Source organism: Piliocolobus tephrosceles, chromosome 10 (genome assembly GCF_002776525.5).
Source record: "Piliocolobus tephrosceles isolate RC106 chromosome 10, ASM277652v3, whole genome shotgun sequence".
Lineage (NCBI taxonomy): Eukaryota > Metazoa > Chordata > Mammalia > Primates > Cercopithecidae > Piliocolobus > Piliocolobus tephrosceles.
The window spans coordinates 49,278,651-49,300,228 of NC_045443.1; the positions used below are offsets into that span (position 1 = coordinate 49,278,651).

The following is a 21,578-nucleotide window of genomic DNA, read 5'->3' on the forward strand; positions in this document are numbered from 1 at the left end:
CGTTGTAGAGACGGGGTTTCACCGTGTTAGCCAGGATGGTCTCGATCTCCTGACCTCGAGATCCGCCCGTCTCGGCCTCCCAAAGTGCTGGGATCACAGGCTTGAGCCGGCCTGTCTTTGTGCCTTAAATCTACAAGTTTTTACCCTGGAGTCTGTGGATGTGGGTGTCCCTAGAAATAGGTGAGATTTGGTATGTGTGTGTGTGTCATGTTTTTAAAGCCCAGCCTTCATGGCTTCATTGACTTCTCTGAGTAGTTTGTGACCCCAATACGGTTTAGAGCCATTCTTTGCCCTTTAGCCAGAGGTACTTTTCTTTTTTTTGAATTTATTTTATTACTTTGTTATTTATTTATGTATTTATTGATTTTTGAGACAGGGTCTCACTTTGTCACTCAGGCTGGAGCACAGTGGCATGATCTCAGCTCACTGCAGCCTCAGCCTCCCATGTTTAAGTTATCCTCCTGCCTCAGCCCCTCAAGTAGCTGGGACTACAGGCGCCTGCCACCAGGCCCAGCTAAGTTTTTGTATTTTTCGTAGAGATGGGGTTTTATCATGTTGCCCAGGCTGGTCTTGAACTTTTGGCTCAAGTGATTTGCCTCGGCCTCCCAAATTACTGGGATTAATGTGAGCCACCACACCTGGCCCAGAGGTACTTTTCTGATGCAGATTTGATTTGATCTTGGCACAGTGCGCTGCTCTTAGGACAGAGTTCAAATGCCTTAACCTGTTCATTCAAGGTCCGAGGAAATCAGACTCGTCTTTCTGTACTTCTTACTCCCACCCTGTGCTCTCTCCATGGTGATAATGTTTAGTTGCCTGCTCTTCCTTCATTCTGTCAGCCTGAGGGCAGGGGCCGTGCTTGCCTTTGATGTCTAGTGCTTGACAAAGGTTGCACAGTGAGCATCTGCTGTAAACTACACTGCAGGTTGTAAAATGGAATCCCGGCCTGTCATTTGGACTGATAACTTTGAAGCTCTTGCGTTTTCTGATCCTGAGAGTTGATGATTCTCTGATAGTCTGTCCTGCCAAAATGCAGAGAAGGGCTAGTGGAGGCAGAGGCCGAGCTGAGCCTAGAAGGAAGTGAACAGATAACATGTGGACTATTTTTCTCGGCATTCTGACCTGGGCTCCTCTTGCAGGGTGGCCCTTGGGTAGGGTGAAGATCCCCTGTCTTTATCCTCGTTCCCCACCTTGGTGTGGGTTACTGGGTGCAGGATGAACTGTCGCTCGGAGGTGCTGGAGGTGTCGGTGGAGGGGCGGCAGGTGGAGGAGGCCATGCTGGCTGTGCTGCACACGGTGCTCCTGCACCGCAGCACGGGCAAGTTCCACTACAAGAAGGAGGGCACCTACTCCATTGGCACCGTGGGCACCCAGGATGTTGACTGTGACTTCATCGACTTCACTTACGTGCGCGTCTCTTCTGAGGAACTGGATCGTGCCCTGCGCAAGGTTGTCGGGGAGTTCAAGGTAAGGGTGTGCCACAGCAGATGGCGGGGCCTCGGGTGCCCTCCACCCCAGCTTGCTGTTGAACCAGCCTCTTCTTCCTGAGTGTGTGAATCGGGTTCTTTCAGGTTCTGAGAAACAGGCATGTTGAGAGCTCCTCTTCAGGGGAGGGCGTGTGCGCGCGCGCATGGTGGTGAGGGAGGGAGACACTCATAAATGTGCTTGGGGGGAGAAGGAAGAACAGGAAGCTGAGCAGTGTTGGCGGCCAGGCCCCCTGGGGCCATCCTTGCTTCTGTGGTCTTGACCTTCTTTCTGGCTACAGCTCTCTCTGCTTCTGTTTCCACTTTTCCTTTCCCACATGAAACTCCCCCACAGGGTGGCTTGCTTGGCTCAGGTGGCTGCCATCCACAGGTCCGTTTTGGCAGTGTGGCATTGTGTGCCTGGGTGGAAGAAAGATGTGGAAGGGACATGGCCGGCTGCTGCTGTTGGTCACCTCAGGAGGTGGAAGTGGTAGTGTGGTTTCTCCTCTGGTCTTTGTTCAGAGTCACAGTGTTTGACCATTTCATTAAGTGGGTACTTTTAAATTTTAAAGTAGCGATGATAATTTTTCTTTTTTCCTTTTTTTTTTTTTCAGACACAATCTCATTGTGTCACCCCAGTCTTGGAACTCCTGGGCTCGAGCAGTCCTCCCACTGCAGCCTTCCAAGCAGCTGGGACCACAGGTGTACACCACTACCACCACGCCCGGCTAATTTTCAACGATTTTTTTTGCCAGGCCTGGTGGCTACGCCTGTGGTCTCAGCACTTTGGGAGGCTAAGGTGACCAGATTGCTTGAGCCCAGGAGCTCAAGACCAGCCCCGGAAACATGGCGAAACTCCGTCTCTACAAAAAATACGAAAATTAGTGGGACGTGGTGGCACATGCCTGTAGTCCCAGGTGCTTGAGCAGCTGAGGTGGGAGGATTGCTTGAGCTTAGGAGTTCGAGACTGCAGTGAGCCATGATCACACTACTGTGCTCCAGCATGGGTGACAGAGCAAGACCCTGTCTCCAAAAAAAAAGAATTTTTTTTGTAAAGATGGGGTGTCACTGTGTTTCCCAGGCTGATCTTGAACTCCAGGCTGGTCTGGAACTACTGGCATGAGCCTAAAGGCATCTGCTCTGGGGTTAGAACACAGGGGAGCTGTGTGTCTGACTTTCATTCCATAAATACTTGCAGAGCCCTTCACTGTGTTGAGTACTGTGTGCTCATTGCAGGGGATCGCCCAGTGTTAGGCGAAAGCTGTCCCTCATTGTTCCCCCAGACCCAGAAAGGGCAAGTTCATCAGCGGTTTCCCAGTCACCCTCAAAAGCAGCAGCATCTCTCAGCTCTCTGTCCTCCAGGTGTCTGTAAGAGGCAGGTGGAGCAGAGTGGTGAAGAGCACAGGCTTTGGAGCCGCACTCTAGCACCCAGCAAGTGTGTGACCTTGGGCTAGTGGTTCCACTCAAAATTGGAATAGTAATCCTACCTGCCTCAAAGGGTGTGGGTACTGCAAGGACTGAATAAGTCAAATATGCCCAGTGTTTGGAACAGAACCTGGCACACATTAAACATTACAGATAGCCATTCAAGGTTACTTGACCTTGGTTTGTCAATGAAGGAGAGCCTCTTCGCTGATGAGTGTGGTTCAGGATTTCAGGCATCCTTACCCTCTGGGTTGGCATTAACTCAGATAGAAAGGAGCTTCAGGGTCCTGGCTGCCCTACGAAGAGGAGTATGGGGCCACGCACACCCAATGGGTGGCAAGGGCAGAATCATTGGACTGGATGGTCCTGTTTGCTTCTCAGGGAAGAAGAGGGAGAAGCAGCAGGTCTGGTCTGTCCTTCAACTTCCCTTCCCCATTCTGTTGCTTAGTTTCCCTCTTTGAACAAGGATCACTGGGCTCTACAGTTCCCTCTTCCTGCGCTCATAAAAGAGACTGTGAACTGGACGCAGTGGCTTGCAACTGTAATCCCAGCGCTTTGGGAGGCTGAGGCAGGAGGATTGCTTGAACCCCATCTCTAACAAAATAAAAAAAAATTAAAAATTAGCCAAGTGTGCCTGTAGTATCAGCTACTCAGGAGGCTAACATGGGAGGATCGCTTGAGCCCAGGATTCCGAGGCTGCAGTGAGCCATGATTGCTCCACTGCCCTCCAGCCTGGGTGACAGAGTAAGACCCAGTCTCTTTAAGAAATATCGAAAGAATTATGTTTAATTGGCAGTGGAGAAGACAGATAGTTTACAGGGGAAGAGGGAGATGTTGATGAGGTGATTAGAACATTTTGAAGGATATGGGCTAAAGGGGTGGTGTGGAAGGAGAAGGCCCTTAATGCAATGTAAAGGTGAAAAGCAAGGATTTAGAAATCAGACAATCCAGATTCAAACCCTGGTCCAGCCATCCATAGGCGTGTGACTCTTGCAAGTTACCTTACTTCTCTAAGCCTCATCGTGCCTTGGTGAAAGCTCATGGGGTTGTTGGGAGGAGCCAGTGGAATTGTGTATGTTAAGTTCCTGGCACAGAATATGTGCCTGCAGACCAGTAGTTATTCCTGTAATATCAGTTCTTCACCAAGCTGGAGGAATTGGGCTTGGAGACAGATTTTGTTGGTTTGCTTGAACTACACAATTTCAGGCTGGCAGTTTGCTATGTCACTTCACCCAAATTGTTTATCCTCTCCCGGTCTTGTTTCCTTGCCATCCCTGGATGATTACTAGAGCTAAGAGAGCATAATTCCCTGGGGTGTGGGAAGCAGGCCCTCACAGGTGGGAACTCAGAGGCCTTGGCATGCTCATTCGTTCCCTTCTTCCCCAGGATGCGCTGCGCAACTCTGGTGGTGATGGGCTGGGGCAGATGTCCTTGGAGTTCTACCAGAAGAAGAAGTCTCGCTGGCCTTTCTCAGACGAGTGCATTCCATGGGAAGTGTGGACGGTCAAGGTACATGTGGTAGCCCTGGCCACGGAGCAGGAGCGGCAGATCTGCCGGGAGAAGGTGGGTGAGAAACTCTGCGAGAAGATCATCAACATCGTGGAGGTGATGAATCGGCATGAGTACTTGCCCAAGATGCCCACACAGTCGGAGGTGGATAACGTGTTTGACACAGGCTTGCGGGACGTGCAGCCCTACCTCTACAAGATCTCCTTCCAGATCACTGATGCCCTGGGCACCTCGGTCACCACCACTATGCGCAGGCTTATCAAAGACACCCTTGCCCTCTGAGCCTCGCCGGATCCCTGGGAGTTCCTTGATGGCTCCCAGACCTTGGCTTTTGGGGATTGTACTATTGGGCCTTTGGCTCTGCTGCCTGCTTGGGGTCGTTGGTGAGACTTGGAAGGGGCAGCCCCCGCTGGATTCTTGGTTTTGTGGTTGCCAGCCTCTGGTCATCCTTTTAATCTTTGCTGACGGTTCAGTCCTGCCTGTACTGTCTCTCCATAGCCCTGGTGTGGTCCCCCTTCTTTCTCCACTGTACAGAAGAGCCACCACTGGGATGGGGAATAAAGTTGAGAACGTGAGTTTGGGCTGAGCCATCTCTCCCTTTTCTTGTTTCTGCCCTGATGTGTTAATACTTTCTGCCACTCCTGTGAGGACACAGGTGTGTGTTGAGGGCATTGCTCCAAGATGAGAGGGGTGGGTGGATGGAATTAAAGATGTATTAAAATGGACAGATTTTGCACTTGACTGGCTATTCACACAAAGCAGGTGTTAGCCAGATGTGGCCATAGCCAATCCCATGGTAGGGTGAGGGTCTGTTGCTTTTGGATGTGACTGAGCTCCTCCTCCCTTCCCCCCCAACCAATCGACTCCCTATTTCAACCCTTCCAAACTCACTTCCCTCTTTTTTTTGGTAAACTTTTGTTTTGCAGATTATTTTATCACCCAGGTATTAAGCCTAGTACCCATTAGTTATTTTCTGATCCTCTCCCTCTTCCCACCCTCCAAGGAGCCCCAGTGTGCGTTGTTCCCCTCTGTGTGTCCATGTGTTCTCATCATGTAGCTCCCACTTACAAGTGAGAACATGTAACGTGAGAACATGTTGGTTTTCTGTTCCCGTGTTATCTCCACCTTTTCTAAGGAAGCTGTGACATCCCTGGCCTTCATGTTGTCTGGTCTTGCTTCCCCGTGGCCCCAGAGAGTACCTTCTCTGTCTTCATAGAGCACACAGGTCCCCATGTGCACCAGAAGGGTCATTTGATGTGGGGTCATGCCTGGAGACAGATTGGCCAACTTGAGACAGTCTGGTATCTGGTGACACTTCTTCCAGCTTGGGCTGGTCATTGCCTCCATCACTCACATTCATTTCTACACCCGCATACTCAAGCCCCCATTGTGTGCTATGCTCTCATCGATACAGTCCATGCTTTACAATGCTTTTTGGCTGCTTCTGGGCCAGTTCTAACCAGACTAAATGAGGTGTGTGTAGGGAGGGATGCTAAGGGAGAAATGGGGTGGGAGTGGGTATCTTGTCCATGGTCCTGGAGCAGTGTAGGTAGTCAGGATGACCAGGAAGTGTTTGCACTTGGAATGCGCTTTTCCCATTCCAAGTTACCCTTGGCCATGTGATGTCTCTACTCTTGATCTCTGGGTCATCAGAGAGTTGGAGGACTCAGGAGGGGGGTTTATAGTTGAAGAAGGCCAATTTCTAGCAAGTCCTTGATAGCATATGTCACCCCACTTGGCCTGCTGCAGTCTGGGGACTCTTCTTGTTTTCCTACGAGACGGCCATCAGCTAATCTAATCCCTTCTGAGGGGACTGGTACAGGTGTTGGCTGGCAGTGACTTTATTTTTTAAAAGAGGACTCAAGGCTTGCTACAGAATTTGCAACAGAATTGTACAAGAATTGCTACAGGTCCAGCTACAGACCTGGCAGGAGGGTCTTGCTTCTCTGTCCGCTTTTCCAGTCTTTCTGCTTTTCTGCAGCTGAACTCTGCTTCACTCTCCCACCCTGGCTTGGCTGTGGGACACCTAGCTGGCAATGGGCCACCCTGGTAGACAGGACAGTAATATTCCCCTCCCTTATGACATTGCGATTTTCTGAAGTGGGGGACTGATTTATCCAGAGTCAGGACTGGAGTCCTGGTGGATCAAATCTGTGCTGTCCCATTGGTCTGTAAATGTGACTCTCCTTGGCCTATGGGGCCTGAGAAAAGGAGTGGAGGTGGGCCTTGAATTCCCCATGCTCTGCTCTGCTCTGCTCTGCTGTACCTGAATGTCTCCCTGCTGTGGAGTGTGCAGGAGGCATTGGCCTGCTTGTCCAGCTCCAGGAGGCTTCTGAAGGGGATGATGGACGAGGAAGGGTGGGACTGACTCACTCTTATGGCTGCCCATGTGCCTCCTGGCTCAGCAGCCACCTGGGCCACCTAGCACCATAGAACTTTGGTCTCGGGACAAAAAACTCAAGAATGGGGACAATCACCTTTGTCTTGTGTCCTGCTCAGAGGGGCAGCACCCCAGCCTGCAGCTGGGATGGGGTCTGAGGATCTTCTCAGGGCTCTGCCCAGATGTACCTCTTGGCCCACTTTGCGAAGGGGAGGGACTCTTGGGGACACGGCTTCTGGTTTTGGCTGACTGGACTCGCATGGGGGTGCCTGTGGGCCTTGGGGATGAGAAGAAATACGGTGGGCCCAGAATCTGGGCCTGTGGAGAAAGGGCCATAGCCACAACGGCTGGAGCTCTTTGTCTAGGAAGTGCCCGAGCGCTCTGCGCAAGGGGTAGGGGCGTAGGGCGCCTGGGGTCCGCCCCTTGGTTCCCTCCCCCCGACGCAGCCTCCGGCCCGCCCGCCAGTCTGGGCTCCCGCACATCTGGCGATCCCGCCACATCTGGGCAGCCGGCGCTGGAGCATGAACGGCTCTCAGGCGGGCGCGGCGGCTCAGGCTGCCTGGCTGAGCTCCTGCTGTAACCAGTCGGGGTCGCTGCCGGAGCCCCCCGAGGGGCCGCTTGCGGTGCAGGTGGCGGTGCTTGGCGTGCTGTCGCTGCTGGTGCTTTGCGGGGTCCTGTTCCTGGGCGGCGGCCTCCTCCTCCGCGCCCAGGGCCTGACAGCGCTGCTGGCCCGCGAGCAGCGCGCGTCCCGCGAGCCCGAGTCCGGCAGTGCCAGCGGAGAGGACGGCGACGACGACTCCTAGGCGCCCAGCTGCGCTCAGAGGTCGCGGCCTCCAGGCGTCCCCTGACTCCGAGCCGTCCGGAGCGTGCCCGACGGCTGCTGCGGTCGCAATCTCTTACCCTGAGCGGCGCGCCCCACACAGGTGAGAGGGAGGGTAGCGGGAGTGTGGGTCCGGGGGCCCACAGTAGTTTCCTTACTGAGGAGGCTTCTTGGGGCGCAGCAAGGCATCTGTCTGGGGAATGGGCTCTTCAGCGACTCCGGTTCCCAGCTCTGTAAGTCCACAGCCGGCCGGTGGGGCTGCAGCCACCCAGGTGTGCGGAATCAGGAGGAGGCCGCCCCGCCCGGGATTGTGTCTCCTGCAGCTCTGGCCCCCTCCTCCCATCTTAAATGTTCCAGCATTAAGCTCTTTTTGTAGGAACAGAGGCTGCTGTGTAACTGTGGGGTGGTTGTGGAGGCAGGAGGATGACAGAGGAGGGAGTCTAGAGGCCACAGTGTGCTTTGGGGGCTTCTTCCTTAGCCCCCACCCTCAACCCCACGGTCTGCATCTGCCCTGGCCCCTATAGGTCCTAGGCCCAACTCTGCGGGCCCCAGCACTGCCTACTCCATGGGGCTGAGGAGATAGGAAGACAGCGCCAGCCTTTGGCCTCAGCTGCCTGAAACCTTTTCCCTGGAAGGGGGCTTGTGGGAGATTCCTTGCCTGGCCTCCCTCTTGAGACAGGGAGAGGAGTGTGGTCATGTTAGAGGGCAGAGCCAGGGGCCTGGGTGGTCCTGGGGAATGGGGAGGTGTGTGGAAGGCCCTTCCCTGGACCCTGCTCAGGTCGTGGGGGCGGGGGTGGGGGGGGAAGGGGTGAGGGGTGAGGGAGTAGATGTAGCCCAGACAAAGGAGCTTTGTGTGGTGTGTGTTGAGGGGTGTGGATGGCAGGGTTCCTGACAGCTGGGGGGCCTCAGAAGCGCTGCTCCAGGAAGTAGGGCTGAGGACTCCCAGCTGTGGGGGCTCTGGGTGTCTCGCTCTGTCTTTCCAAGGACAGGAGCTGTCTGGAGGGAAGGGCCTGGATGGCCTGAGGACAAGGTAACTACAGGTGAAAGCCACCTGGGACAGCCACAGGGACTGGAGAGGCCTTCTCTGTTCCTTCCCTCTGTTCAGCTTTGCACCTAGGAGCCCCTGGGGGTTTCTGTGGGTGGAAGTGTTTGTTTGTCAGGGGTGACTTTGGCCTCTCTTGCCCCCTCCCTGATTCTGGAGCCCCTCCCCTGCTTATCTGGGGTAGGGCAGGGTCCCAGTTTCCATCTGAGAAAGGAGTCAGGCTGGGTGCCTGTGAGGGGCAGGGGGAGGATGCGGGCAGGTGCAGCTAAGCAGCTGCGAAGCTGACGACGACGTGTGATCCCTGCCCAGCAGCCCAGGATTTGGCGCTAATCCTGGGCAGCGGCGCCACACTGGCCTTGCTGAGCCAGGGACTTCTCACCTCAGGGTCTCCCCATCCCCCACCCTGCCCCCTAGGAGGGAGGGTTGTCCAGCGCCCTGAGGGGTGTGTGTGGTGTGTCTGTTACTGCACCTGGCACAAGCAGGGGGTTGGGCCCAGGGGACATTCCCCCCCTCCCTTTGCTGGGGGAGATGGTGGGAACTTCCTCTCTTGATTATACCCGGTTTCACCCAGCCGCCTTGCCTGTCACCCTCCGGCCCCACACTCCTCTCCTTTCCCAGCGGGGAGAGAGGGTCTCCAGATCACTGGGCATGTGGGGAAGCTCAGAGAACAGTAAGTGACACGCTCACATTAATGACAGAGCTGGAAGCAGACCCTGGGCCCTGATTCCAAGTTCAAGCCCCATTCTGGCACTTGGGGGCCCTCTTGCTCTGTCCTCTTCCCTTCCCTGCTTTCTCATCACTCTTGAGATGCTGGTGCAAAACGCGGCCTCTCTTCATACATTTGCGAACCAGGGATGGACCCCCAAACCCCTGTGTCACTGCCCCCTTCCCATCCTACTTCCCTGGGGCCCTGCCTACCTTCTTGCTGTGGGGAGCAGTCTTCCAGATGCCGGCAGCAGCTCCTCAGCCAGCTGGGCTCAGCTTTCCTGGCCTGAACCTGAGGGGGGATGGGCTTAGAGGGTCAGCTGGAATAAACATCCGTGGAAAAAAAATCCAAGCGGTCAGAGCTGAGGGATCAGGGCCGAAGGCTGATGACCTTCCGTTTGGCCTTTGGGCTCAAGTTCCCGTGGTGTGAGGGTGTAGAGTGATTTAGTGTTGGGAAGGGCTGTACCCCCAGCATCATCGTGTCTGCTCACACCCAGGACAGGGCTGGGGTAGGGGTGTAGAGGTGGGGGCAAAAGCTTTCTTCATCCACCTTCCTCCTGTTGCTGTTTCTGAGCCTAGTGCTTGGAGGGCAGGGCGTGGGGTGTGCCTGGGACCTCAGTGTTCCTACGGGAAAGGACTGAGATGTTCGCCGTGGAACTCTGACCCTGGTCAAGGCTGTCAGCCTGAGTGGGCAGGAAAGAATGTGGAAAATTGGGAACTGGGTGCTGCTGTTACCCCATCAGGCTCCAGCTGGGAGTGAGAGGTGGGGGATGGGTGCAGGTCTGAGTGCCATGGAGAGAAGCCAGGCAACTGGACTCCTAGCCAGCTCACTTAGCCTGCACCGTCCATAGGGGAAGGGCTGGAGCGACTGGTGGGTTCAGATCTTGCCCTAACCTTCCTCTAGCTCCTGAGATTTTCCCTAAACTGGGAAAGGCTGTGAGAGGTTTATGGCGTCCATTCCTCAGTCTCCACATAGTGCAGCTCCCTCTCCAGCAAAGACGGGGGTGGCTCTCTCTACAGATTCCTGAGCCCCGCATCATCTGCCAACCAGAGAGCTCTTCTGCTGCTGCTCTGGGGGTCCCCTGCCACTTTCAGCCCATTCTTGCTGCAGATGAAAGACTGGGAGACACCTGGCTTATGGTGAGACCTCAACCTGGGATCCTTGCACCCAGCCGCTGCCTCTGAACTGCTCCACTGGACCTCCGGAAGTGCTCGGTGTGGGCCTGGACTTGGGAGACCTGCACTCCCAGCCCGCTTGGGACCTGCTGCATGTCCTGGGCACTGAAGTGGTCACACATCCTGGATGCCTGGTGCAGCAGGTGCTGGATGTGCCCCCTGCCTTCTGGCCTCTGAGGACATGAGTGCAGCACCTATCCTGTCTGGTGTGAGGCAGCAATGGTCTGACAGTGACCGGCCCCTGCTGCAAGTCAGTGCCTCCCATTTGCAGGCCTGCAGTGCCCCCACAATCCAGGAATGCTGCATCACTTTCTGTGGCCTGTTATTAAATATGCTGGTAATGCAGGCTTCAGGTCTACAGTCTATGTCTCCAGCCCTTGACTCTAGGAATTAGTGGTTTGTTCCCCAACTCTCCTCCAGTTTTACCTGTTTCTAGCAGATATAGCAACCCCAGCCCCTGTCCCCTGGCCTCTCCTCAGTGGTGGCTTTTCCCCTTGCACCCTCAGATCCACATCTTCCAAGGGTGGGTGTGAAGTGGGGCAGAAAGCCACCCTCACGCCAGCACTCGGCTGCCGCCCTGTGGCCAGTCTGGGCAAGAGCACCGCTTCATTCAACCAGTCACTATTGGGATCTGCCTGAGCCTTGGCTTTGAGATGAGAGTGGGTTTTGTGAGCATGTGCATGGAATTCTAGATTGCAAAACCTTCCTAAACCTCAGTCTCTTTGTTTATAAAATGTAGGTGACAATATCATAGGTTTGTCATTGATCAGATTGGTAACATGCTTATTTATTGAAAAAAGTCTTTCTGCCTAGTAATCATCCTGTGGCATAATTATTTTCCCTGAACCTGACCATCCCTAGAGAGGAGAAGAAGAGAAGAGGAGAATAGAGAAGAGAAGAGGAGAGGAGAGGAGAGGAGAGAAGAGGTATAGAACCAGCCCTCTATTCCTGGGAACACTCATTTTATTCTCTTTTCCATGAGTATTTACTGAGTGACTGCTCTGTGCCAGGCATACTCTGGTACATGGGGATGAGGAAATAAACAAGACAGGGCTGGGCGGCGATGGCTCACACCTGTAATCCCAACACTGTGGGAGGCCGAGGCGGGTGGATCATGAGGTCAGGAGTTTGAGACCAGCCTGACCAACATGGTGAAACCCCGTCTCTACTAAAAATACAAAAATTAGTTGGGTATGGTGGTGCGTGCCTATAATGGGGAGAATTGCTTGAATCCAGGAGGCAGAGGTTGCACTGAGCCGAGATCCTGCCACTGAACTCCAGCCTGGGTGACAGAGCAAGATTCCATCTCAAAACAACAACGACAAAAAACCACACACACAAAAAAAAAAACAAGACAGAGCCCCTGCCCCTGAAGAGCTCACAGTCCAGTAAAGAGTGGTGCTCACAAAACTGAAGTTAAAATGGACAATGAAAAGAGCCCAGAGTGACAGAGCCGAGAGCAGAGAGTGACAGCTCTGCTGGGATTAGCAAAGCACAACTCACAGAGGAGGTGGCATCACCACTGGGCATTCGCCTGGCAAGAAGGGAGCAAGAACATTTCAGGCAGAGATTTGGAGGTGTGAAGCAGCAAGCTTCGGAAGCAGGGGGGCTGGGGCAGGGCGGGTGAGGGAGGTGTGACCAGGGTGGTGGGTAGGGCCAGCCTGGGCAGGAGTTGGAGCTTACCCCAGGAGCAGTGAGGTGTCTGGAGGGTTTCATGCAGGAAGGGACACGTTAAGATCTGGATCTTAAAGAACTTGGCGGTAAGTTTGTGGTGGCTAGAAGTAGAAAGGAGGCAAGGAGGCCGTTGTCAAAACCCAGAAAAAAATGATAGTCGCCTGGACCAGGGGTAAGAAGAGGGCCAGGGCTGGGACACCAGCTTTGGTCACTGGTTAGATGTGAGGGATGAGGGAGAGGGAGGAGGAGAGGACGATGTTCTGGTTTCTGGCCTGAATACTGTGTGTGCGGTGGTGCCACCCACTGAGAGGATATGTTATCGGTTAGAACTTTTTTGGGTTTTATAGAAAACCCAAACTATATTTGGCTCAGGCAGAAGGGAGTATATTGGCCCATGTAACTGAAAAGTCTAGGGGTGGCTCTGGACGCAGGTCCAGCACGATTCAGGGCTCCATGGTGGGAGCGGGCCTCAGTTTCCCCTCTTCCTATAGCTCTGCTTGCCTGTGTCAGCTTCTGGCAGTAGAGCCTGGTGGTTGAGAGCAAGGACTCTGGAGTCACGTGGTCTGGATTTGAATTCTGGCACCGTAGTTATTAGCTGCATGGCCTGACAAGGCCCTGAACCTCTCTGTGGCTCAATTCCCTCCTCTTTAGGTTGGGGAAAAATAGGGCCTAGCTGGTGCCATGTTTTGTTAGGATAAAGTGAGATCCACACATGTAGGGTGCTTGGCACATACCTGACACCAAGAAAATGCACTGCGAGTGTTGATGGTGTGTGTTCCCGGCCTCCATGTGAGGCAGGGTGTTGGCTTAAAGCCTCTCAGGTTCAAACCTATCAGGAAAAAGGGAGGTCTTCTCCCACGTCACTCGGGCCAAACCCCAGGGTTTGCTGCTATTGGGCCTGTTTGACTCTGTGCTAACCCTGAAACAGTACTACGCTGAGAGTATGGAATGTTCTAGACTTTGGTAACATGCTGTACTTGGGTTGGGGTAGAGGTGGAGGGAACAACACAAACTGCAGGGTCCAAAGCAGAGGGGGCTGTCTGTGCACCAAATCTGGGCCTGTTCCATCCTGGGGTGAACAGATGCTGGGTGGCTATGAGATAACTCATGTCCGCTGCCGATGGGGCCATGGGCAGACGGGCAGCTGATGAGCTCAGCTGTGGCTCCTTGAGTTGGAGGGGAGCTGTCAGGTGGACAATGAGTGTATAGGACTGGAATTCAGCGGAGAGAGTTCTGAGCCCTGATGCTGCTGGAGGTGGAAAGTGAAGCTGCAGGAATGCATCAGAATGAGGCGAGGAGGCCGGGGATGGAAGACGCAGCCCTGGTGGACCACCACTTAAAGGCAGGGGCAGACAAGGAATGCTCAGGGATGGGGGAGGGAGCCATAGGAATGGGCTCTCTTGGCAGTTGAGGAAGAGAGGATTTCGGAAACTGAGGGGTTGGCCAGGGGCCTCCGTACCCTGAGCAGTTCTGGGGTGCTGGGAGGGGACCTGAAGCCTGGAACCTTGGAAGGAAGAAGTGGGGAAGACTTCCGCCCAACTGAGCTGCTCCCACCACTACCCCTCAGGCTCTGAAAAACGCTCCACACTGAGGAAGATGGTGGTGCAGTTGCCTCTGGTCTGCAAGCCCACTGCAGGGTGAGGAACAGACTTATTAGAATATACTCCTTCATGCTGTGTGAATGCTTTCCCAGGCACTTGTCTCACCTAGGCATAATAAGACAAAAAAAATAAATAAATAAAACAAACACACAAAAAGGATCTTCATCCTGCTCCACAGCTGCCAGGCTGCCCTTCCCAGCCGCAGCTGACTTCCACGAGGCTTCTGTGAGTCCTGCCAAGAGGCCAAGGCTGCAGCCGCATGCCCACACCCACCACTCCTCTGGGTGTTCACCTGCCCCAGCTCAGAGCTGTGGCCCCTCAGATTCCTCCTTGAGAGGCTGTGCTTTATGGCCACACCTTCTACTCTTTCAACCTGCTCACTCCGACATTGTCACTGGTCCCTTGACCTCTTTTACCTCTGCTTCCTCCCTGACCTTCAGCCCCTTCCCAGCTGCCCCACTTCCAGTGTAGATTGCCTGGTGCATTACCTCAGTCACTCTCTTGCCCATGTCCTAACTTCGCTCCATCCACAGAACCGTCTCGGTGAAACCTCATTCCTGGATGACTGCAACTCTCTATCCTTTGAACTTTTACCCAGGCTGCTGGGTGCCCCCAAAGAGTATCACACCCTTGAGCGGACTGATGGCACTGAGAATGGTCACTGGGTCCCACTGCCTGGCCCTCGCTGCAGCCAGCTGTCTCCCCTGCTGCATGACTGCAAGCCTTCCCTGCTCTTTCAAACCTGACCCTCCCACCTCCCAACTCTGCTCAGGTGCCCTCTCCTTCTCCTACTTCCCACGGAAAATAAGTGGGCAGAGGAGGGCTGGGCCTCCACCTCTGCAGCCCCTCCACCCCGGTGCTGAGCCGCCCCGCTTCCTCCTTAACTCAATTCTTCAGTTGCTCCTCTGTTGGCTGTCGCGTCCAAGCACACTCCGGTTTCTGCCACCTTAAAATAGCGCTCTTTGCACCCACTGCCGCCTCCGGTTACTATCCTATGTCTCACTTGTCTTTACAGCCAAACTTCTCCAAAGAGTTACCCACGCTTACCGTCCCCACTTCCTTGCCTCCTGTTTATGTCTCCATCCTCTTCATCCTGGCCTCCACCCCAGCTGAGCTGACGGCCAGGTCTTCAGATCCCCTGGGTGATTGCTCCAGAGGCTGCTCTCCCGGCCACGTCTGCTGTGGCTGGCCCCTTCTCACAGCTCTCCTCCTCCTGTGGCAGTTCCCGAAGAAGATCGGTGCCATCAGCAGGAGAGGATGAGACTGTGGGCTCCAGAAGAACACTGCTGGGGCTTCCCCCTGGGTCTGCCGCTTGCTGTGTGAGTTAAATCCTCTTCATCCTTAGGAAAATGAGATAGTGATCATGCCCACTTGGCAGCACTCAAACAAGATGAAGGGCACCTTAGCGTCTGGACACTGGGGCTCTGGAGTGTCTGCCGGGTTGAATCCAGGCTCCGTCAGTTCCTAGGCCTGCCCTTGGGGCATCTCCCCTCTCTCCTTGAGAGTCTTGTACCAGGGTTTCCTCTTTCCTCTCTCAAAACCAAGTTCCTCCAGGCCCTCTCCTAGATCTTCCCCTGGGCTCCCTGCCCTTCCCCTGCTTGGAAATTGCCATCTCTCTGCCCATGGCTCTGAAATCAGCAGCCCCAGCCTAACCTGTCCCCTGAAGGCCACGTGAATCTTCCCACCCATTCTACAGATATTTTTGAGCAGCTACTGTCCCAGGCACTGGAGACCGTGTTGTACATGGGACAGAGAGCTCACGTACTTGCTGGTGGGAAGGGCCCTTTCGTGCACCTGTGAGCAAATGCATGAGGTGCCTGCAGAGAGTGATTGTGCTGCAATGGAAAGACAGCAGAGTGACGGGATGGTGACCTGTGGGGGACTTTCATGAAGGTGGCCAGGGAAAGCCTCTCCAAGGAGGTGACACTTGAGCTGAGACCTGACCTGTGAGGTGACTCCAGCCAGAGAAGATCTGGGGCACAGTGTTCCTGCCAGAGGGGCGGGAAGTTACTGGGGTGGGAATGAGCCTGGTGTGTCTGAGGGGACACCAAGAGGCTAGTGCGGACGGAGAAGGACTGTGGAAGGTGCCAGAGCACACCCACAGCCAGGTTCTTCCCTCGGGAGCCGTCTCCCTGGCAGGTTCTGCATCTTAGAGGATGGTTTCTCCACCCCAGCAGCTGTCCCCGATTCCCCTCCACAGCCACTGCGTCACCAAATATGGTCCCTTCTGCCTGATGGAAAGCTTCGTTTCATGTCCCCCGCCGCCACCTCGCCTTGCACCTGGTCCCTGTGTCCCTTGGGGCTTCTCAGCCCACCCATCCTCCACACTGTTGTCAGAGTCGTGTTTTAGGACAGAGGAGCGTTCTGTCTGGCCACACTGTCCGGTCCCTGTTTCACACTCTCTCAATGTGGTGTCCACTGCTCATAGGATGGCGTCTTCTTGTGGCTCCTAAACTGCTGCCCTCTTGAGTCCCTGCTCCTGCATCTCTCACTACTGTCCCTCACGTGCTCCACCATCTCCAGTCTTCTGGGCCGTTGAGGATGCTGTGCCCACCCTTCTGCCAGGTACTGAGTCTTCAGTGGCCGTGGAAGAGTGCTAGGCTCCAACCATTCACCCCTCACTCATCCAGCCGCCACTGCTTGTAAAGCTTGTACTGCGTGCCAGGCACTGCTCTAGGCACCAAGAGAACGAAACTGGTGGAATTCTCTGCCCCTGTGCTGCCTGCTTTCTTGTGAGGTGAGACAGATGATAAACCACACAATTCAAAAATAGAGCCTGTCAGATGGTGTATTAACTCCTGGGGCTGCCATAACAAATACCACAAACTGGGTGGCTTGAAACAGCAGAAATGTATTCTCTGATAGTTCTGGAGGCCAGAAGTAGGAAATCCAGGTGCTGGCAAGGCCATGCTCCCTCTGAAACCTGTAGGGGGGTCGGGTGTGGTGGCTGACAACTGTAATCCCAGCACTTTGGTAGGTTGAGGTTGGAGGATCATTTGAGTCCAGGAGTTCAAGACCAGCCTGGGCAACATAGTGAGACCCCCTCCCCCATCTCTACAAAAACATTAAAAAATTAGCCGGACATGGTAGTGCATGCCAGCTACTCTGGAGGCCGAGACAAGAGACTCACTTGAGCCTGGAAGGTTGAGGCTGCAGTGAGCCATAATTGTGCCATGCACTCTAACCTGGGCGACAGAGCAAGACCCCTGCCTTCAAAAAAATCAAACAAACAAACAAACAAAAACCTGCAGGAGAATCCTTCCTTGGGTCCACCTCGCTTCCAGTGGTGACCACTGGTGGTGGCTGGAAATATCTGGCGTCCCTTGGCTTGCAGCTGCACAGCCCAGCTCTGTCCCATCACATGGTGTTCTTCCCATGTCTCTGTCTCCAAATTTCTTACGAAGACACCAGTTCTTTTGGATTTGGGGGCCCACCCCAGTCCAGTACGACCTCATCTTAATTTAACTAATTACATCTGCAGTGATCCTACTTCCAGATAAGGTCACATCCTGAAGTGCTCAGGGTTAGGACTTTAGCACATCTTTTTGTGGGGGGACACAGTTCAACCTATGGAGCAAAGCAAAGCAGGGATGGTGCATGGAGAGAGCAGGGGAAAGGCTGGAATTTTAAATGGAATTATCAGGGAAAGTGTCGCCAAGAAGGTGTTTGTTTGTTTGTTTGTTTATTTATTTATTTATTTATTTATTTATTTTTGAGACAGAGTCTTGCTCTGTTGCCCAGGCTAGAGTGTGATGGCATGATCTTGGCTCACTACAACCTCCACCTCTCGGGTTCAAGTGATTCTCCTGCCTCAGCCTCCTGAGTAGCTGGGATTACAGGTGTGTGACCACCACACCTGGCTAAGTTTTTATATTTCTTGTAGAGACGGGGTTTCACCATGTTGGTCAGGCTGAGTCAGGCTGGTCTCAAACTCCTGAACTCAAGTGACCCACCCGCGTTGGCCTCCCAAAGTGTTGGGATTACAGGCATGAGCCACTGCACCCGGCCAAGAAAGTGTTATTTGAGCGAAGACCTGAATGAGAGTGGGCAATAGAGAGAGTAGGGAGGGGGCGGGGGGAAGCACTCGAGGTCATGGAACAAGTGCTGAGACCCAAGAAAGAAGCATGCCTGCTGTGGTCGGGGAACCGCGGGGAAGTCCGGGGAGCTGCAGTGAGTGAGCAAGGGAGCACCGATGAGAACACAGAGAGGCTGCAGGTGAAGTGGGTCTTCCATGGAGAGCCAGAAAATGGACTTGTCTTGCACATTTTCTCAGGAAGCCACTCAGGAAGAGTGTGCTCTACCCAAACCAGAGCATCAACCTGAAATGATGGAGGCCTCTTCATGCTCTGGGAGAGAGGAAAGACCGGGCAGCCTGTCTCATGAGTTCTCAGTTGTTGTTGGAAATCCATAGATGGCTGCAAATGCTCGTTGGCTGGAAATCCATAGATGGCCAGTGTGTGGGGCAGCTTCTTCTTGAATACAGGTCCCATGCCTGGCTCCCATCCTCACCATCCTCCCAATACACACGGAACCTCACTGGACGCCCAAGATGTACTTTAGTGAAGGATCAAGTAAGGGTTCCAAACCCACCAAGGTGATGAAGCTTAGCCAACTCTCTCCTTTCTTGTTTTTTATTTTTGTTATTTTGTTCTTATTAAAACAGGGTATTACTCTTTCACCAGGCTGGAGTGCAGTGGCGCAATCATGGCTCATTCTAGTCTCACACTCCTGGGCTCAAGTGATCCTCCTATTTCAGCCTCCCCAGTAGCTGGGACTACAGACGTGCACCGCCACATCTGGCTATCTCCTTTCCACCATATAGAGTTCCCTGATGTTTTTGCTCCACGGTTTCAGGTTTCAGGTGGCCATTCAGGGAGCTGTCCTCAGCCTGAGCCTCTGCTCTTTCTGCATGGGGAGCTCCTGGGGGCTTCAACTCAAGCTCCATCTTTGGAATCTCTCTCTTCTTGAGCAACCCAAACCCATTCACCCCTATGAGAGCTACTCTTTGTTGAAGTTGACAGTCTATGTGGTGAACTCTCCTCTTTTCTTGACTTTGAACCCATTCCTTGCAAAACAATTTGGCTCAAGGTGGCTGTGTCTCCTTCTTGGACTGGTTTGCATGATAAGAGGCGCTATATTAACTGGGAACTTCCTTGCCCAAGCCATCTGCTCAAATGCCAACTCTGTTAGGATGGGGATTTCTGCTGTTTTGCACTGCACATGGAGGACCATGGGGAAATACGTTATGGGACAAGGGGCACTGCCCCTTAAATTTTTCCTTTGATCATAGAGTAGGGAGGAGGGGGGAACTGTAATTGTATGATAGCTCCTTAACTTTCTCAAACAAAAATGTATAAACTCCCAGAAATATCCTAGAATCTAACGGAGGCACATTAGAGCTGGTCATATGATATGCTGCTGGCGTGAACAGAAGATTTAGGGAAGTGTTAACAGAAAAGTTTAAGGAGGACAGTTGGTAGACTTGCAGATATTGTCATGCTCATCTTTTGGATTTAGCAATAATGAAGTTTGATGAGGAAATCAAATAATTCCAAAATGTTTTCAAGGCTGTCAATTCTTTAAATACCACTCTTCATGGATTTGCATTTTCTCCCAGTGTGCAGGCGGGATGGAGAGGGACATGGCCACGTAACTGGCTGAAAATTTGAACGGCATGCTCTTGTACCTGCGAGGGCGTTCCATAGGCTATGAACACATTGGGAGCAGACTCAACCACTTCAAATGCACAGGTGGCTGGTGAATGGAAGCTTTGCTGCCTGCTGGTTCCCAATTTTGAATGTATCTTTTTGTTTAAAATGTCTTTGTTACAAACTAAATGTTACAAGAATTGTAGGGGAAATGAATTAAAAGTAGAAACAATATTTCATCCTTTGTCATTTTAGAGAAATGATGAATATTTCAAAACCATTTGTCAGAAAGCAGGGAGTTACATCCCACTTCTCCTCCCCCAGAGACCAAGGTGGTGTTTCTTTCAGTGGGTTCCAAGGTCCTCTAGCACCAAGGGACTTTTGTGGGTGTTACTTGAAACAAGGGTGGTTAATAACTTGAGGATTTTGTGTTAAGCAAAGATAAACAGGCTTCTTTATTGTAGTTCTTTAAAGAGGCGTTACTATGCCAATAGTGGGATGAATCTAAAAGAGAGACAGAGGATTTCAAAGCAGATTTGGCCAAATAATTATTTTACCTCCTTTTTTATAAAGGAGCATCTCATGGGACCACCATTCCAACAGACATGCTTTGGGAAACATTCTAAAACCTTCCTTTTGGAAGAGTACAAAAATTTTAGAAAAAACAAAAAACAAACAACAACAACAACAACAACAACAACAAAACACAAAACAAAACCATGCCACTTCAGATGCATTTCCTTTGCTTTGTCAGGACAACAGCCTAAAATTAATTTTATTTCCAAGGATCGTAATGCCATGTTACTAAACATAAATTTAGTTTTTTTTAGTAAAGTAGTTTTTTAAAAACTCTTTTAAAGAGTGATTTAGAGAACACACATTTTGGGCTGGGCATGGTGCCTCATGCCTGTAATCCCAACACTTTGGGAGGCTGAGGCGGGCAGATCATGAGGTCAGAAGATCGAGACCATCCTGGCCAACATGGTGAAAGCCCATCTCTAATAAAATACAAAAAAAAAAAAGATTAGCCAGGGGTGGTGGAGCACACCTGTAGTCCCAGCTACTTGAGAGGTTAAGGCAGGAGAATCGCTCGAACCCAGGAGGCAGAGGCTGTAGTGAGCTGAGATCTCACCACTGCACTCCAGCCTGGTGACAGAGCAAGACCCCGTCTCAACAACAACAACAACAACAACAACAAACAACAAACCAAAAGCCCCACACAGTTTGGAACTACAACTTACATGAAACAAACCTCTACAGGGAGTGATGGCCAAGGATGTTCAATAATTTCACACAGGACGGAAATGTAGCCCCAGAATTTCATTTTTGCCACAACTATTTTACCCAAACTTTGCTGTACTCTGTGGTTCTGGCAACTTGGCTGGTTTTCCTGCAGCATAGTTGTCACAAGGAAGGCCTGTTCCTTGCAGGTGAACTATTTTGTTTGCTGATCTCTGTGGCAGCCCAGCAACCCTGTTGTCTAAAATGAACTGACCCAGAGACTGGGGTCAGTAGCCTTGGCCATTGGCTGAGGTATGGGGATTCCGGGCCAAGCCCAGGGAGCCTAAAGGCCTGACTCGCTGTTTCTGCTGGGAAGTTGGCTGTATTGGCCAAGAGACTGGTAATATTTTACTAAATTAATCAAGCTTGTCTTGGTATGTTTTTATCATGTTATACATTTGGAACTTTAGCTTCTGAGTTGTAATGCTGGCTTCTGTGGTTATGGCTGAAGATTGTCATGTTGGCTCTATTGCTGGACTAACATAATGGAAATGGACAGATTCTTTATTCAACTGGATTATCATTCAACAAAAGCAACGCTTTTGGAAAAATCTGGCTGGGTAGGGTGCGGTGGCTCACATTTATAATCCTAGCACTTTGGGAGACTGAGGCAGGTGGATCACCTGAGGTCAGGAGTTCGAGAACAGCCTGGCCAACATGGTGAAACCCTGTCTCTACTAAAAATACAAGAATTAGCCGGGCATGGTGGTGGGCGCCTGTATTCCCAGCTACTCAGGAGGCTGAGGCACGAGAATTGCTCGAACTTGGAAGGCAGAAGTTGCAGTGAGCTGAGATTGTGCCACTGCACTCCAGCCTGGGCGACAGAGCAAGACTCCATCTCCAAAAAAAAAAAG

The 21,578-nt window shown here is 52.6% G+C and overlaps 2 protein-coding genes and 1 long non-coding RNA gene across 4 annotated transcripts in view; all 3 read left to right on the forward strand.

Annotated features, from left to right (window-relative positions):
* Positions 1–4,983, forward strand: part of ATG101 (autophagy related 101) — a 12,632-nt gene extending 7,649 nt beyond the window's left edge. For both annotated transcript variants that reach the window (XM_023211066.3, XM_023211067.3), the window contains exons 3-4: positions 1,140–1,467; positions 4,275–4,983. In XM_023211066.3, coding sequence (XP_023066834.1) covers positions 1,216–1,467; positions 4,275–4,679 — 657 coding nt within the window. In that variant the 5' untranslated portion in view covers positions 1,140–1,215 and the 3' untranslated portion in view covers positions 4,680–4,983. The remainder of the gene's footprint in view (positions 1–1,139; positions 1,468–4,274) is intronic.
* A 2,237-nt stretch (positions 4,984–7,220) lies between these two features.
* Positions 7,221–11,446, forward strand: SMIM41 (small integral membrane protein 41). Its single transcript, XM_023211064.2, has 2 exons — positions 7,221–7,700; positions 11,382–11,446. The coding sequence occupies exon 1, from the start codon at positions 7,299–7,301 to the stop codon at positions 7,578–7,580; it is 282 nt and encodes a 93-aa protein (XP_023066832.2). The 5' UTR covers positions 7,221–7,298; the 3' UTR covers positions 7,581–7,700; positions 11,382–11,446.
* A 750-nt stretch (positions 11,447–12,196) lies between these two features.
* LOC111541976 lies at positions 12,197–19,677 on the forward strand. Its single transcript, XR_002731412.2, has 3 exons — positions 12,197–12,280; positions 15,018–15,114; positions 19,413–19,677. It is a non-coding gene; the product is annotated as an uncharacterized LOC111541976 (long non-coding RNA).
* Positions 19,678–21,578: the final 1,901 nt, after the last annotated feature.

Bases quoted from the DNA above. Each gene is read 5' to 3' on its own strand.
- SMIM41 (XM_023211064.2), top strand. From the start codon at position 7,299: ATGAACGGCTCTCAGGCGGGCGCGGCGGCTCAGGCTGCCTGGCTGAGC.